The sequence below is a fragment of the Colobus angolensis genome, unplaced genomic scaffold (assembly GCF_000951035.1).
Source record: "Colobus angolensis palliatus isolate OR3802 unplaced genomic scaffold, Cang.pa_1.0 Scaffold31, whole genome shotgun sequence".
Classification (NCBI taxonomy): Eukaryota; Metazoa; Chordata; class Mammalia; order Primates; family Cercopithecidae; genus Colobus; species Colobus angolensis.
In genome coordinates, this window is record NW_012116377.1 from 8,340,768 (window position 1) to 8,359,050 (window position 18,283).

The 18,283-nt window shown below is 43.7% G+C and overlaps 1 protein-coding gene across 1 annotated transcript in view; it reads left to right on the top strand.

The window, feature by feature from the left end:
• The window catches only part of HEG1 (heart development protein with EGF-like domains 1), a 113,846-nt gene that overhangs the window by 43,662 nt on the left and 51,901 nt on the right, over positions 1 to 18,283 (top strand). The window contains exons 4-8 of the mRNA XM_011950855.1: positions 577 to 870; positions 2,581 to 2,883; positions 8,976 to 9,314; positions 10,499 to 10,831; positions 16,245 to 17,639. Of these exons, the coding sequence (XP_011806245.1) occupies positions 577 to 870; positions 2,581 to 2,883; positions 8,976 to 9,314; positions 10,499 to 10,831; positions 16,245 to 17,639 (2,664 nt within the window). The remainder of the gene's footprint in view (positions 1 to 576; positions 871 to 2,580; positions 2,884 to 8,975; positions 9,315 to 10,498; positions 10,832 to 16,244; positions 17,640 to 18,283) is intronic.

Below are 18,283 nucleotides of genomic sequence, written 5' to 3' on the forward strand. Positions count from 1 at the left end.
GCTCTTCCATGAGCCCCATGCTGATCTCTATCAATAAATTTTTATCATTTATTCTATGCACAATGAAATTTAATCCTGTATTGTATTGTTGCTTCATAATTCCTTCCTCTGGATTATAAGAATAATGAATATGGGAAAAAAAGAAAGGTGAAATTATTATTATTATTTTTTTGAGATTGAGTTTTACTCTTGTTGCCCAGGCTGGAGTGCAATGGCACATTCTTGGCTGACCGCAACCTCCACCTCTCGGGTTCCAGTGATTCTCCTGCCTCAGCCTCCCTAGTAGCTGGGATTACAGGTGCCTGCCATCACGACTGGCTAATTTTTTTGCATTTTTAGTAGAGACAGGGTTTCACCATGTTGGCCAGGCTGGTCTTGAACTCCTGACTTCAGGTGATCCTCCCGCCTCAGCCTCCCAAAGTGCTGGGATTACAGGCGTGAGCCACCACACCTGGCCAAAATTCTTTTATTTGCATTCCCTCTCTACTGATGTATCTCATAGTGTCTTTTCTGAAGGTTTACTTTTCTTTTCAGAAGCCAGCAGGTTCTCCCTGATGCATCCTCTTCTTCTTTCAGATGCTGCCTGGAAACACTGGCCAGAAAGTAACACTGAGTCCCACATAGAAAACATCACCTTCTATCAGAATCAAGAGGACTTTTCAACAGTGTCCTCCAAAGAGGGCATGATGGTTCAGACCTCCGGGAAGAGCTATGCTGCTTCAGATGCTCCAGAAAACCTCACTCTACTTGCTGAAACAGCAGATGCTAGAGGAAGGAATGGCTCTTCAAGTAGAACAAACTTCACCAATTTGCCTGTTGGGTACTCGCTGGAGATAGCAACAGTTCTGACTTCCCAGAGTAGCACCTTAGGTGAGCTTGTGCTGATGATGCACGTTTCATGCATGCGTGTCCAGTCCTGGAAAACAAAGTTTCTACCATTCCCCACAACCCCCATTCTGAGCCATTGTGCCCTTCCAAGGTTCCTAGGCTGGAGTGGGTCAGACCTGTGACTTAGGCTTCATTTGTATTATGCTTGTCAATACAGACCAGACAAGGATGCAGATTTGCTGAGCAGTCTCGCTGGTCCTGTGGTATCTGTGATCCACGGCCAGTGGAATCCAAACTTCATGCCTTTTCCAGGGAGCCTGCCACACCCAAGGGTCTCAGAGACAGTATATTTTGTGGGATGCATAGCTGGGACAGGCTTGGGTTTGGTTTGTGTTGATGTGGCCTAAATGGTTATTCTTGCTCTGGTGTGCACAGCCTGGTGGTTTGCTCTTTTTAGCAAAGAATGTCAAGAAGGTGCTGGGTCTCAGTGGGTAAGATTTCATCGAGGAATAGAAGACTAAGAAAAACTGGCGTTAATCAGGGAACTACTACATACCACCATGTCTGTTCTCTCAATCCTTCCAGCAAGCCCATTAGATCATGTCATTCTCCTTTTAGGCATTTGGAAACTGAAACTCAGAGAAGTTAGTTGACCCAATACGTGTAGGTCAAACAGTTAACAGGTTTCCAAACTGGGATTAGAGCTTATGTGTGTGTATCTGAGCAAGGTGGCGGGGGTGCTGAGGTGTGGAATGCCTAGACAACGAGAGTGAAGTGCAGAGGAGAGAAAGACAAGTGTGGCCTGTCTGTAGGGTGGCAAGGCCAGCAGCCTCCCCTTGGGAAGGGTATCAGTTGCCCACAGAGGAGAGGAGGAGCAGGTGGGACCATTGTGTGGACGGGGTTAGGGACAATCACAGAGGACTTTAGAAACCTGGCACTTTAGATTTGGTGTAGTAGGAAGAGTCAGTGAAGGTTTCTGAGCAAGTAAGTGACATAGCTAAAGTGAATTTGAGGAGGATTCGCTAGGCAGGCAGGTACTGGATGTCTAGCATGGGGGTGGGAGGATGGAGGGAACCTGGAGTCAAAGGGACCACCCAGGCAGACAGAGAAATTCAGACATCAGGTGCTGCAATGTGGCCTCGTGGCCACAGGGATGAAGAGGAGGGGATTGGTAGAGACTTCACCAAGGAAAAGTGATAGGATCTGTTGATGGCCTGAAAGTAAAGGATGAAGCCGTCAGGGATGATTCCATGGTTTCAGGTCCTAGTGGCAGGAGATCTGGTTGGGAGGGACTCGATTCTGTAAAGATGCATATGAAAGGCTTTTGTATTCATAAATGATTCCTACAGAGCTTAGAAACTCTGCACATGATATTCCCTGGTCTTCTTGGTCACCTAGATATTGGGAATTTTGTTTATATTGCATTCAGGTAAATTCTGGGACCGATTTGGTGGAGTGTGGTTGCTGGGTCCTGATGATCAGAACCCTGATCTCCGATTCCATACTTACCTACAGTGAGCCCCTTTTCTGAGAATTTTACCACAATACACAGAATCTTTGTGAGATCTAATAACAGTCTCTGGCTTGGTTTGTGGTCTCTTTCAGGAGTTTATTTTTTGTAGAATGAATTATTCTCCTAATTTCTTCTCATGTGTGTATATTTTGTAGATGTCAGAACTGAGCCCCCTAAAAGCGTATTAAGACATTTTGAAGTCTGCTGGTGGAATTCTAATTGTTGCTGTCTGTTTTCAGCCTCGGAAAGTCTTCACCTGCCATCCAGCAGTTCAGAGTTCGATGAAAGAATTGCCCCTTTTCAAACAAAGAGTGGAACAACCTCGGAGATGGGAACAGAGAGGTTGATGGGGCTGTCAGAAGAAGTGACTGTACACAGCCAAGGGGCCACCACTTCGGCTTGGAGCCCATCCTCTTTTCCTGCTTTGGAGATGGGAGAGCTGACCATGCCCTCTAGGAAGAGAAATTTCTCAGGACCAGATCTCTCCTGGCTGCATTTCTACAGGACAGCAGCTTCCTCTCCTCTCTCAGACCATTCCTCATGTGAGTGCCACATACCCAGCTTAACACTCGGAAGTCACCCAAAGTAGACATAAATCAATGTGCATAGCCAGCTAGTTACATACTCATAATAGGGAGTAAGGGGAAAAGACATCAAGCCAAAATGCTCTTCCTCTAATGCCAGGTACTTAGGGTGGAAGTAGGTACAACCTACCCAGTTTATCTCAGTATTGAGGCCCATGTTTAACATAGTTTTTCTTTTTTTGTCGCCCAGGCTGGAGTACAGTGACACGATCTCAGCTCACTGCAACCTCTGCCTCCCAGGTTCAAGTGTTTCTCCTGCCTCAGTCTCCTGCGTAGCTGGGATTACAGGCGCCCATCCGCATGCCCGGCTAATTTTTGTATTTTTAGTAGAGATGAGATTTCAGCATGTTGGCCAGGCTGGTCTTGAACTCCTGACCCCAGGGAATCCCCCCCCAACCTCGGCCTCCCAAAGTGCTGGGATTACAGCCGTGAGCCACCGCACCCAGCTATTGGTGTCTATTCTCAAACAAGAGACCTTACCTTGGGGTGCATGAAATGGTGAGCATTGTACCATTTGATTAGGAGTGAGATTTTATTTCTTCATTATTGCAAAAATGTTTCCTTTGGTGGTAAAGAAAACATGAGTGTACATTTTTCTAGATGCCATTTTGAAAAAAAAAAAAAAAAAAACAGATGTAACGCAGGAGTTTGCAAGGTGTGGTATTAGTAACTACAGCTGTGGAGTGCTCGCCTCTCTCTCTGCTGTTCCAATTACTACTCATCAGTTAAGTCTCAGCTCAGGGATTCCCAAGCCTTTCTTCAACCATCTGGTCCTCTGTGCTGTACACCTTGTCATAGCAGGTCATCTAATGCCTCTCTGCCCAGAGAGACTGTAATCCTCTTGAGGACATGGGCTGTGTCTGTTACTTCTTTTAGGTTCCCCCTCGCCCCAGAACAAGGTGTAGCCAATAAGACATAGGGATTAGCATGTGCCCAGATACCCTCACAGGGCACATCATGCCATGGGCCAAAGAGAATATTGGAAGCTCTGACCATCTTTTTTCTTCTCTGAGGTTTTATTCAGTGTTTGTGTGTGCTGCTTGTGTTTTCGTCCTCATACCATAGGGAGCAGGACAGAGAGGGTTGGAAATATTCTTGGAAAATAGAGGTTAGGTTGCCTCCGAAATTCCCATTGCAGAATTTTTATAGTTCAGAGGATTTTAGAAGTACCTTGTGAGACTAGGAGTTTGGGTTTGTGTCATCAAAGCCAAAACTAAACCCAGAAGTCCCTTCTGGAGTGCCTGTTTAAAGCAGCCAATTCCTCTTCCACATACCCTGTACACAGTTTCCTGCTGACTGGATTTGGATATAATTTATGATTCATGTTTTTAGAAGATTGCTTTTTAAGATTATTCATAAACATTGGTTGGATTGGATAAAAGCTGCAATTCTTCCAGCCTCAAAATTCTGTGGTTCAGTGATTTACAACTTTACTAAACAGTAGAAAGGAAGCATTTTCTAGGAAGCTATGCTTTGATTCTGATCAGGATCATTTAATATTTATAATTTAAATTCAACCTATTTGGGTGGTATATTTGAAAAATCAGCCTATGTTTCCAACTTTACTGGACTTGACTCTATGACTCTGTATTCACCTATATATTTTTTTCACCTATGTTTTTCAACACTAAAAAATATAGTTGTTCCTGAAATTCTTTTACTATCCATCCTTTTAAAAGCTTATACTTTTAACTGCTGGTGAGTTGCATCATATCTTTCATATCTCTTGAGTCTTTTACTGAGCATTTCTCTTCCTTTTTAGTGAACTGTGTGTTCAGTTTGAGGTAGAGTCCCACAACCCTTTTAGATATTAGAGATGGTTCTGGGTGCTGTTAAATGGGGTTCTCACCAGGCATCCAAGTATGTCTGAATCCATCCTGCCAACCTCCCCTCCTTGCTGTGGGGATGCAGAGGGTACATGCACAAGGATCTGAAGTTACATGGGAAACAAAGTTCTGCTTTGTTTTTAAAGCTGGGCTGGCATCTGCTAACCCACTAACCAGAGTCTTCCCCTTGAATCTAATTGTTGAGACATTACTGTCCCTTTCTGACTACACGATACAGGAGCTCTAGGCACTCAGGCAAGAGTGCTGAGAGAGAGCCAGCAGGACCTGCCAGGCAGACCTGGAGTCGACTCGGCCTGGTTGGCCAGCTCTGGAAAAACAAAAGCAAAGGGGGAATGCAGCGGGGCTTGTGAACACTTGGCCACTCCACCCACTAGGAAATATGACCCTGTGAAAAGTCTGGCACTTGCACAAGTCTGATGAGTGATGCGCCTCACTAGGTGAACACAAGGAAGATAGCTAGGAGCCTGGCACGGAGAGGAGGGGGCTCCTTATTTGGAACATGAAGGGATTTGAGCAGATGATCTGAAAGATTCTTTCTAGTTTCAGCATCTGTGATTCCACGTGTATCCAGCCTTTGTATTCTGTGCCTCGTTTCACTCTTCACTCAGCTACACAGAAACACGCATGCAACATAACCTTTTCCGAGGCTGGGATAGCCAGGAGTTACCTGCTTCCAAAACCAAATTGTATGCTTTACAGTGTTAAAGCAAGTATAGGCCTAGGGAATGAAATCAGATTTTTAAAAAGAGATCAGAAACCATTGGAAGTTGTTTTTCTTGCTGCTTTACATCTTTTGCTGCTTTATATCTTTCTATACATTCCATATTTTTTAATAATGACCATTGTGTTATTTGATCATCGGAGGGAAAAGCAAACAAAGCAACAAACGGGAAAAAAGCTCCCTTTTGAAGGTGGAAAGAGATATGTGTATGTTGAATTGTGTGAGAGTGGCTACAATTGAGCACTAAATTTAGTACTGAGCTTCCTGGAAACCAGGGCACAAAGGGAAACCGGGTGGGGCATGCGATTGTTTTCAGATAAAGTAAGCATACAATTTCATCCATAGGCATAAGTGTTTGGGGGCAGTACATTTTAAGAGGACTGTTTACGTAAGAAATGTTGAGAATCATAATGCAAAATGCCTTCAATTGCTGTTTGTGGAAATTGTGCTAATGTTCTTTAAAAGGTGATATTTTATATAGATTCTCAATAGGAACTGAGGGTATAATAATGGATCTCAACTTATGAAAGTATTTCTGTGGGTAGCTAAGCTACTGTGGTCCAGGTAAATTGCTTTGTGGTGATTTCACTTTGTAAAGAAAGAGAGCATAAATAACTCTGAAGATTGTAGATTTGGCGTATCTTTCTCAAATATCAGCTGCTTCAGCTGCACTTTTGGCAAGTTCTAGATTGCAGTCAGGTCAAGGTTGAGCATTCTGACGTGTTCCTGAGGTTCCAGTGTTTTGTGCTGTGATTGAAGAGAGACCCATATACTTTTAGCAGATGAGCAGGCATTCTTGCAACCTCCCATTAAAAAGATCAGGAATTTGGCTTGTTTCTGCTCCCAGATGGATGGTCTTTCCATCTTTGAATGGCTGCTCTAGGGGTAGAAATGAGCAAGAAGGGCAATTATTAAATAACCAAGAATCTAGCCTGTTGATTAGAAATGTGGTACATTTCCCCTAGATTTATTTAACAGGTGCTCATTTAGTAATATAAGTGGTGTTTGTAGATTAGTTTGACCAAACATTTTCTCTTTTTACAGAGTCACCAACTCTGTCAAAGTATTCACACACATTTCATAGCTTTCCCGTGAGGACTAAATGAGATTTGTATATAATGTACTTAGCCCAATTCCTTGCAAGTCATAATTGGTCAGTGAATGGTAGTTTTTGATAATGATGATAATGATGAGATAATGAGATAAAGAAGCAATGTTCTGCAGAGCTCTCAGAGTCAGGGAGAAACAGAGCCATTTTCCTTTCCTGACTTTCAGCATTTGTGACTTTTGTAATTATATTTCATTTCCATTGATTTGCTAAATCCACTAGAGGTGGACAGGCCTGGGTTTTTCATGCTGAATTCAGTATCACCATTGGAGTTTTTTGTTTGTTTGTTTGTTTTGGTTTGTTTGTTTTGGTTTGTTTGTTTGTTTGAGACCAAGTCTCTCTCTGTCGCTCAGGCTGGAGTGTAGTGGCACAATCTCAGCCCACTGCAACCTCCACCTCCCGGGTTCAAGCAATTCTCCTGCCTCAACCTCCTGAGTAGCTGGGATTACAGGCACCCACCACCACAGCCAGCTAATTTTTGTATTTTTAGTAGAGATGGTGTTGCACCATGTTGGCCAGGCTGGTCTCGAACCCCTGTCCTCAGGTGATCCACCCACCTCGACCTCCCAAAGTGCTGGGATTACAGGCATGAGCCACTGCACCAGACCGACCACTGGATTTTGATGGGAATGTTGAATGGATGAAATTCATGCAGTTTCCTGGGAATAAAAGTGTTTTGAAAGAACCTCCAGAAAGCTGATGAGGCTGTAATTTGGTGGATATAAATGATGACTCTAATGAAGTAAGGGCTGAGAAGCCATGTGGTTGAGTGAGGATTTGGGGCATGTCTATTATGCTTTCTTTTCTTTTTCTTTTTTTAAATACTGAAGTGTGTTTTGTTTGTTTGGTTTGGTTTGGTTTATGTTTTTAAGTAGAGGTGAATTTGGGTGGTCTGGGACTCTATTTTTGTGTCCAGGTCTTTCTGTTTCTTGTTTCCATTACTAGTTGTATAGATTGCCTGCATCTTCATTTTGTCTCCATTAAGGTGGGGTGACCAGAGCTGCCAACCGTGTTCTGGATATAGCTGGTTTTATGGTTTTGCACAAGAGTGAGAGGAACATTTTTGTTTCCCATGCTTGCTCGCTCTCTTTCTCTCTCTCTCTCTCTCTCTTGCTGTAGTGATATTTAAAATTTATTTGTGGTCGTAGTCACAACTACACATAGGACTGGTCTTCAAGGAATTGTCTGTAATGACAACTTCCTTTTTCCCTTTTCTAGGCCATAATTAACAGCTCAAAGCCTTTTATTATATAGGTGTAAAGTACTTTTTATTATTTTTAGCCTAAAAAGAAGAAAGACACTCTCTTTTTGTGCCTTTAGTCTTACCCACCATGTTTCTTTCCATTCCCTAAGCTTTCCTGCAGTTTATTCCCATCTGGAGCGAAGATTTTAATAGACCTTTCTGGAGGTCAGTTCTCAGGGCATCCTTTAGAAAGTTATTTATGGAAGGGAGCCACCTGTACTTATGTGGAGCAGACTATGCCTTTTGACCAATAGTGTCTGATTCACTCCTTGAGGTTCTTGACAGTTTCCCCGTGGCTGCCATCCATCAACGAGAGAAACTGCTCGTGGAGTCCTTGATCTCCGAGGGGCCCATTGGAGTAGTATGAATATTTGAGAGCTGGTCTCTAAAGCTTAATGGGGCGAAGTATGATAATGAAGCCTGTTTGCTTTTGGGTGGAATTAAATTTGTGGGGTAATAATAAGTATTTCCTGCTGATTAGAAATTCTGTTATTTAACAAATGCAGTTTGGTGAATAGTCTTTCAAAACATAAGGCTTAGGGTGGCCATGAGGTGGGGAATAACAAAGAACCCTTGATGGTGACAAGGCTGGGAATTACTGCTCTAGGCCATGAGCATTCCAGCTGTGTTCTGCAAAACCCTAGGCCTCCTTAGTAGTGGCCTGGGGTGGGCCACCTTGCAACAGCTTCACTTTTATTCATTTTATGTGTGAGATTTTAATCAATAACAGCATTTGAACAAAAGCATTACATTGCTAAAACAAAGCAGAGCAAAATAACAAAAACCTTATCACAGTGGCCAGTCCTGTTTAAGCTGTAATGTAAAATTCAGCAGACATTTTCATCTTCCTTTTTAAAAAACAAATAATGCAAATAACATATAAGCTTCTCATTTTGCCTGGTGAGGGATCTCGGTGTTCTCTACCTTCCTCTGCGAGGATTAGAACCAGTAAGGGGAGAGTGCCGGCATGTGTCCTGGTCGCATGTGTGTGTATAGATATGTTTGTATCTATATTAGGTCCATGGTATTTAGATGTATCCACCAAAATGTAAGAAACATCATTTGTATCTCTAATATAGTGATTTTGTTACACTCCTGAGTAATTTTGAAGCGTATCTTTTTCCTTTGTAGCTTCTGAAAGTACAGAGAAGCTTAACAGCTCCAGTGGCCTCCAGAGCTCCTCAGTCCATCAGACAAAAACAATGCACGTTGCCACAGTGTTCACTGATGGTGGCCCGAGAACACTCGGATCTTTGACGGTCAGTCTGGGACCTGTGAGCAAGACAGAAGGCTTCCCCAAGGACTCCAAAATTGCCACGACTTCAGCTTCAGTCCATCTTTCACCCTCTGCAGTGGAATCGAGAAGAAACAGTAGAGTAACTGGGAATCCAGGGGATGGGGAATTCATTGAACCATCTACAGAAAATGAATTTGGACTTACATCTTTGCATTGGCAAAATGATTCCCCAAGTAAGTATTCCATCTTTACTTGATCTATTAGGGACGTTTGTAAATTGTTGAATTTTCTTAGGGGATCTCTTCAAGACCATTTGTAATCTCCAGAGAAAAGTATGCTTTTTAATGGCACTATTGCATTTTCATGGGCACTCTTATGAGAACATTGTGAAGTTAGTCAGACAGGTGTCATTCCTCCTGCTTTCTTATAGATGAGAAAACTACGGCTCTGAGGATTTAAGTAATGGGTGCCTGGCCATTTAGCTCACTCGGTATAGTTGAGACCTTAGCCTCAGGGTTCTCAGTTCTATCTTCTTTTCACTCTACAACATGGTCTTCAAGCTGAGAGCTGGCCTGCTCTTTATGTTTTATTTTGTTTTAAAGACAATATCTGGCTCTGTCACCCAGGCTAGAGTGCAGTGGCATGATCACGGCGCACTGCAGCCTCAACCTCCCCAGGCTCAGGTGATCTCTCACCACAGCCTCCGGAGTAGCTAGGACTACAGGTGCATGCCACTCCACCCAGCTAATTTTTCTGTTTTTTGTAGAGATGGGGTCTTACAATGTTGCCCAGGCTGGCCTTGGGCTCTGGCCCTAAGCAATCCTCCCGCCTTGCCCTCCCAAAGTGATTACAGGCATAAGCCACCGTGCCCAGCCTGGCCCACTCTTTAAACTAGCTTCAGTTATTTTGTGTACACATTGTCTTTCCACATAAATGTGCAGATGTAAATATTGTTCCCAAATTCATGGTTTAGCTTAGTCCTTATAATTGATTTTTGTTTTTGCTATACTTTGGTATTAGAATAACCTTTATTCATAAGAGAACTGCTTTAGGAAAGTGCTGTGACTGTGCGCTATATTTATGTGTATTTGTTGTATGTAACCACACACTCACTCTCTCGAACACTTTTTATGGGAAAGAGAATGAAACACTCAAGCCTATAGGTTACTCTGCTACTTGCACATGCTGTTTCAAAGGTCCCCTATTCAGCAAGTTATATTTTTTTGTATTGCTACCTTGCTGCCACCCAAGAGTTTTGAAATAATTATTTAGAATATGATAGTGCATAATACATTTAATAAACACCATGCCAGGTTCCTTGGCAAAGAATCTTTCCCTAGAGAGGTCTCACTTCTTAGTTGCCAAGGGATCTCTTTCATATCTATGTAATGGCCTTTTTTCCTATGATACCTTACAGCCTTTGGAGAACATGAGCTTGCCAGCAGCTCTGAGGTGCAAAATGGAAGTCCCATGTCTCAGACCGAGACTGTGTCTAGGTCAGTCGCACCCACAAGAGGTAGAGTGAGCACTGAACACTGGCTCTTGACCAACAGCACAACATCTGCAGATGTGACAGGAAGCTCTGCTTCATACCCTGAAGGTGTGAATGCATCAGCGTTGACCCAGTTCTCAGACTCTACTGTACAGTCTGGAGGAAGTCACACAGCGTTGGGAGATAGGAATTCAGAGTCTTCATCTACATCTTCCTCGGAAAGCTTGAATTCGTCAGCACCACGTGGAGAACGTTCGAGTGAGTTTTTCCTCTGCCTGCAACTGTGCCCCATGGAGGAGAGAGGGACTCACGATACTTATGAAATCTGTGGCATATTAAAACCATGCATGAGGGCCGGGGTGGTGGCTCATGCCTGTAATCCCAGCACTTTGGGATGTCAAGGCGGGTGGATCACCTGAGGTCAGGAGTTCGAGACCAGACTGACCAACTTGATGAAACCCCGTCTCTACTAACAATACAAAAAATTAGCCAGGTATGGTGGCAGGCATCTGTAATCCCAGCTACTTGGGAGGCTGAGGCAGGAGAATTGTTTGAACCCAGGAGGTGGAGGTTGCAGTGAGCTGAGATCACACCACTGCACTCCAGCCTGGGCAATCAAAGTGAAACTCTCCCAAAAAAAAAAAAAAAAAAAGCATGAGTGAATGAAATAACTCCTCAGGCCCCTCCACCTTCCTTCCTTATTTCCCAGGCCCTTATTCTGGCTGGTTGATACAGATACACCTATATATCCCCCAGTTTTTTCTGGTACATCTCTGAGAAGCTGTTCTTGCCACTTCCTCTTCCCACACATAGCTCAGGGACTTCTCTGTCCACATCCTCTCATTCCCTGTGACCAACCCATAACTCCATACCTGCCTCAGTCACAGAGCTTCTGGAAGGTGAAAATCTCCCCTTCTTGTTAGTAGTTGTCGGCGCATTCATTCAAATAAATTCTCTCTTTTTAAAAAAACAGCTTTATTGAGGTATTTCACATTCCATAGTATTTGCCCATTTAAAGTACACAATTCAGTGATTTTTAGTATAGTCACAAAGTTGTGCAGCATCACCACTGTCTAATTCCGGAACATTTCCATCACCCCATAAAGAAACTCCAAACTCATCAGCAGTCACCTCCCATTCTCCCCTCTTCCAGTCCCTGGCAACCACTCCTGTGTTTTCTGTCTCTGTAGATTTGTCCATTCAAGACACTTCCTATAAATGAAATCATACAATATGTGGTCCTTTGTGTCTTTCCCTTAGTGTCATGTTTTCAAGGTTCATCCATGTTGTATCACAACTTCGTTCCTTTTCGTGGCTTACTAATATGCCGTGGCAGGGACATGCCACACTTCGTTTATCAGTTGTCATCAATTGATGGATGTTTGGGTTGTTCCCACCTTTTGGCTATGATGAGTAATGCTGTGGTGAACATTCGGGTGCAAGTGTATATGTGGTTGTAAATTTTCAATTCTTTAGGAAGGGCCAGGTTATGTGGCTGTGGCTGTTCTATTTTTAACCTTCTGAGGAACTACTGAACTCTTTTCCAAAGTGGCTGCATCATTTTATTTTCCAACCAGCAGTGTACAAGTGTTCTAATGTTGCTACATCTTCACCAACACTTGTAATTATCCATCTTTTCTGATTATAGCCATCTGAGTGGGGGGTGAAGGCATCTCATTGTGGTTTTGACTTGTATTTCCCAATTGACTAATAATGCTGAGCATCTTTTCATGTGCTTCTTGGCCACTTGTATGTCTTCTTTGAATATGTCTATTCCAACCTTTTGACTATTAAAATTGGGTTATTTGACTTTTTATTATTAAATTGTAAGAGTTCTTTGTGGCTGGCTGTGGTAGCTCACGCCTGTAATTCCAGCAGTTTGGCGGGCTGCCAGGGCAGGCGAATCACTTGAGGTCAGAAGTTCAAGACCAGCCTGGCCAACATGGCAAAACCCTGTCTCTACTAAAAATACAGAAATTAGCCAGACACAGTGGCACGTGCCTATAATCCCAGCTACTCGGGAGGCTGAGGCAGGAGAATCGCTTGAAACTGTGAGGCAGAGGTTGCAGTGAGCTGAGATCGTGCCACTGCACTCTAGCCTGGGTGACAGAGACACCCTGTCTCAAAAAAAAAAAAAAGTTCTTTGCATATTCTGGATACAGTCCTTTATCAAATATATAATTTGCAGACATTTCTTCTGTGGGTTGTCTTTTCTCTTTCTTGATGGAATCATTTGTAGCACAAAAGTTTTTAAATTTGAAGAAGTCCAATTTGTCAATTTGAGAAAATTTTTCTTTTGAGGTTTCATTTTGGTAATGCTTTGGGATAATTTTTTAAAACAATTCTCAGAAGTCTTTTATCAATGTAAAGTATATTCTGACTAAAGCAAAAATGTATCAGCTTATCATTTAATCTTTGAATAGGTTTAAATTCTTACTTCTCAAGTCACTAGTAATAGCTTCATTTCCCCCATATGAGAATCCTAATTGATGAGGAAGATTAGCATTTATTAATACTCGTGTGATGTGGAAAAGCGTGTATTTATCATGGAAGAATACCACACATCCGAGCGGGGGATATGTATGCTCTTTTATGTCTGTGCCTGGAAAACACATTATCCATCTCCTAAGCAAAAGGAATCATTTTTCACCCTCACTACTGTGGGGGTCAGGACTTCTACCTTCTCAAACCAGGATCTTGAGTTTCATAGCCTTTCCCTTTTACATCTCTTCAATACCCTCTTCTCTGCAATTAATGCTCAGTTGGTTCAAGAGGAATATATGATTTCAGTGTGATCAGATCTTGGAGTTCAGTTATAAACAGCTAGATAGAAAGTAGCCACATTGCTGAAACCATCTCACTGTGGGTTAACACAATGCTTTATCTTGTTCCCTCAGAGTCACCCAAAGCTGACGAGTTCTGCACTCCAGCCTTTTAGAGTTCTTTTTTTTTTTTTTTTCATTTTTTTATTATACTTTAAGTTCTAGGGTACATGTGCATAACGTGCAGGTTTGTTACATATGTATACTTGTGCCATGTTGGTGTGCTGCACTTATCAACTCGTCAGCACCCATCAACTCATCATTTATATCATGTATAACTCCCAATGCAATCCCTCCCCCCTCCCCCCTCCCCATAATAGGCCCCAGTGTGTGATGTTCCCCTTCCCGAGTCCAAGTGATCTCATTGTTCAGTTCCCACCTATGAGTGAGAACATGCGGTGTTTGGTTTTCTGTTCTTGTGATAGTTTGCTAAGAATGATGGTTTCCAGCCGCATCCATGTCCCTACAAAGGACGCAAACTCATCCTTTTTTATGGCTGCATAGTATTCCATGGTGTATATGTGCCACATTTTCTTAATCCAGTCTGTCACAGATGGACATTTGGGTTGATTCCAAGCCCCACTCCCTTTTCTGCATTCAGATTCAGCACCTCCATTTCATGTCTGACTCTCTCTCTACTTTGTTGAGCCTGTAACCCTGATGTGGTCATTGGCCTAAATTTCATTTAACAGAGAGTTTAGGATCTCCCTATCCAAGGCCTTTTTCTCTTTGCCCAGAGAAATCATACTCAGTTAGATCCTGCTCTTGAGCCCCTCCTGGTTGGCTCTCCACAGGTCTCGAGCCCTTCAGCCTGGCTTGAGTTGCATCCCTCTCTGGCTTCTGGCTTTCTCAGTGATGCTCATGGCCTGTGCTCATTCTTGTCAATTCAAACCTATCCCAAAATGAATTTAGCCAACACTCAGCTTTACACTGTTTTCTATCAAAGCATGGTCGTGGGGTACTGACAGCCAGTCTGAGCTGGGAATGTGAATAAGAACCAGAAAAGAACCTGTTTGTTTGTTTGTTTTGTTTTGTTTCATTTTGTTTTTGTACAGCCAGATTAGGAAGGATTTAGGCCAAGGAGAATTGAACCTCATTTTCATCATTTCTGAAAAGAAGGGTTTATCTGATAATCTAACAATCTAAGATTAGTTCTAAGACCCTTTAGGTTTGTAGCATAAACATATACCCAAAAGAGAATGAAAAGAACATTTATTCATGTGTCATCTTCCCTATTCCATCCCCATCAATGGAATAAAACACATGCATTTTAAAAAATAAAAGAAAACAAAAAACAAGCCCGCCTTTCACCCCCAACCCCAGGCTATTTCTTTGCCATTGTACTAATGCTCTGGAATGACGGGCCCTGTGGCCATTCATGTATTCCTGGTCCTTCCAGAAGGAAGAGGGAAGAGCCTTCCAAGGAGGACTATGGCCTCCCTCCTGGGCCTTGTGCAAATGTCTACAGCCCCAGTAGGGTTATTAGTCTTTCACCCACTGTTTACCTCCTCACCCCCACTACCAATTTCTCTGACATAAACTCTATTTATTATGTATCACTGAGCAAAAATCCAGTATCGATCCTATTACTAAAGTAATATACCCTCCTATAAATCCAGGGTGCCTGAACAGATGTGCTGATCCACAGTTTCTCTTGAGGTTTCAATCACTGAGCCATGTTTACAAGAGCAACAGACATCTCAGATAAAGACCCTAAGAGTACAGAGAAGTGTCTTGGCTCCCACGGCCCAGGAAGTGAGGCTTGGTGCACAATCCTGTTGCTGTAGCCCTGCATTTTTCAGCCATCCCCTTTCACTCTACTTTTAGCCTTGGAAGACAGCCAAGAGCCGGGCCAAGTGCTTGGTGACAGTTCCGCCAATGCAGAGGACAGGACTTCTGGGGTGCCCTCTCTCGGCACCCACACCTTGGCTACTGTCACTGGAAATGGGGAACGCACACTGCGGTCTATCACCCTCACCAACACCAGCATGAGCATGACTTCTGGGGAAGCGGGCAGTCATGCAGCGACCATGCCCCAAGAAACAGAGAGCGCCTCTCTGCATGTGAACGTGACGGACGACATGGGCCTGGTCTCACGGTCACTGGCTGCCTCCAGTGCCCTAGGAGGTGGGGTGTCTTCCACAGTCTCTTTTAACACATCCCTTCAGCTCATCTATTAATTTACTCACAGTCCTGGGATGATTCGGTTAGCTGTCAAGCCAGAAAGTGCCTTATAAGCTCTTTATGAAGAGAATTCTCTAGGTTCTCCCACGTCAGGAAGGTGAACACTCCTCCCCAGTTCCCACCCCCAGCCCTCCACACACACTCACCTAGGGAATTTGGGATAGTGTCTGCTGGGAGACTTAAAATAAGAGACCAACCACTTGTGGCTGAGGTCAATCTCCTAGGAAGGAAATATCTCATTCTACAGAATGGCAAGTTGGGAAGGTTTTCCTTTTTTCATTTAGGCATAACAGTTATTCTGTTTGGGGTCCTAAGAGCTTTTCAGATACCAGTTTGCTTTTATCGAAAAAGGCATGTGGAGGGAATTTGGAACTCCTCTCCATTTTTAGACTCTTAGTCCCCACTTCTCTTTTGTTACCATTTCCACTGCCACTACCACTGCTTCTGTCAGAAGGTCAGTCTGCTCAGAGGAGACACTGACCACTCCTGCCTGCCCACAATGTCTTTGTTCAGAGTGCTCACCATTGAAAGCCACCTCTCCAAAGCAAGTGTTTCACCCACTTGAATTCATTGAGTTCCAGGACACAGAAAGTCTGTTTGATAGTGTATATTTCAGAGATTTGTTGTTCTTTTATTTGACCTAACTTTGGCCTTTCCCTTTACAGTCACTGGGATTAGCTACGGTCAAGTGAGTGGCACAGCTACTGAACAAAGGACTTCCAGTGACCACACAGACCATACCTACCTGTCATCTACTTTCACCAAAGGAGAACGGGCATTACTGTCCATTACAGATAACAGTTCATCCTCAGACGTCATGGAGAGCTCAACTTCTTATATTAAGATCTCAAACTCTTCACATTCAGACTATTCCTCCTTTTCTCATGCTCAGACTGAGAGAAGTAACATCTCATCCTATGACAGGGAATATGCTCAGCCTTCTACTGAGTCGCCAGTTCTGCATACATCCAACCTTCCGTCCTACACACCCACCATTAATATGCCAAACACTTCGGTTATTCTGGACACTGATGCTGAGTTTGTTAGTGACTCCTCCTCCTCTTCCTCCCCCTCCCCCTCCTCCTCTTCCTCCTCCTCCTCCTCCTCATCTTCTTCTTCAGGACCTCCTTTGCCTCTGCCCTCTGTGTCACAATCCCACCATTTATTTTCATCAATTTTACCATCAACTGTGGCCTCTGTGCATCTACTAAAGTCTACCTCTGATGCATTCACACCATTGTCTTCCTCACCATCACCTTTACCAGTATCCTTAACAACATCTACATCTGCCCCACTTTCTGTCTCACAAACAACCTTACCACAGTCATCTTCTACCCCAGTCCTGCCCAGGGTAACGGAGACTCCTGTGACTTCAGTTCAGACATCAACAATGACATCATTTATGACAATGCTCCATAGCAGTCAAACTGCAGACCTTAAGAACCAGAGCACCCCACACCAAGAGAAAGTCATTACAGAATCAAAGTCACCAAGCCTGGTGTCTCTGCCCACAGAGTCCACCAAAGCTATAACAACGAGCTCTCCTTTGCCTCCATCCTTAACAGAGTCCTCCACAGAGCAAACCCTTCCAGCCACAAGCACCAACTTAGCACAAATGTCTCCAGCTTTCACCACCACCATTCTGAAGACCTCTCATCCTCTTATGACCACTCCTGGCACCCTGTCAAGCACAGCATCTCTGGTCACTGGTCCTACAGCCATACAGACTACAGCTGGAAAACAGCTCTCGCTGACCCATCCTGAAATTCTAGTTCCTCAAATCTCAACAGAAGGTGGCATCAGCACAGAAAGGAACCAAGTGAATGTAGATGTTACCACTGGATTGATCCCTCTGACCAGTATACCCACATCAGCAAAAGAATTGACCACAAAACTTGGCGTTACAGCAGAGTACAGCCCAGCTTCACATTCCCTCGGAACATCTCCTTCTCCCCAAACCACAGTTGTTTCCACGGCTGAAGCCTTGGCTCCCAAATCTGCCACCTTTGCTGTTCAGAGCAGCACACGGTCACCAACAACACTGTCCTCTTCAGCCTCAGGTAAAACACAGTCACGCAAGCACATGTTAACTGCAAGGCCCAGTCCAGCACTGAGAGCTACATGGGGCTCGGGGTTCATGTGAATTTGTAGAAATGGCTGGCATTTGAAATAGCCTCTGTTTTGTGACCTAAAATGCTTCCTGTTTAAACTCTTAAAAGTGTAAAAGAAGGGCATGGGTAGGCCTAATTTTCTCACCCCTGTGTTGCATAATGCTTCCTGAATAAAGAGGAAAGGGTGCATTGGCCATGTGTCACATCAGTAGATGGTACAATTGCAACTTTTAGTGTCCTGTAGTTGTAAGAGCTTTTCAAGCATGCCTTTAACTCCTCAGAGGTCAGAGGAGGGTAGTGAAGCAGGATTGCAGGGTGGAGAAACTCAAGTAAAGAAGCTTAGATGGCCTGGCTGAGACAGGGATCAACTGGGTATCTGCTTCTGGATTAGATCTCAGAGTCTCTTGAGTTAGGGCTCCCCAGTCACCAGGGGGCTTCTTGGCATCACTGGGTTTCTCTTGATCCAGGGAAGCCCAAGCTCCTTTGTCTCCCAAAGAGTGTGTGGCTAGTTGATAAATGGGAGTGGGGAGACATGTAAATGAAAAGATGGTGAGCTAACCTTTTCCCACAGTGACTGCACGGCCAGGGCTCCT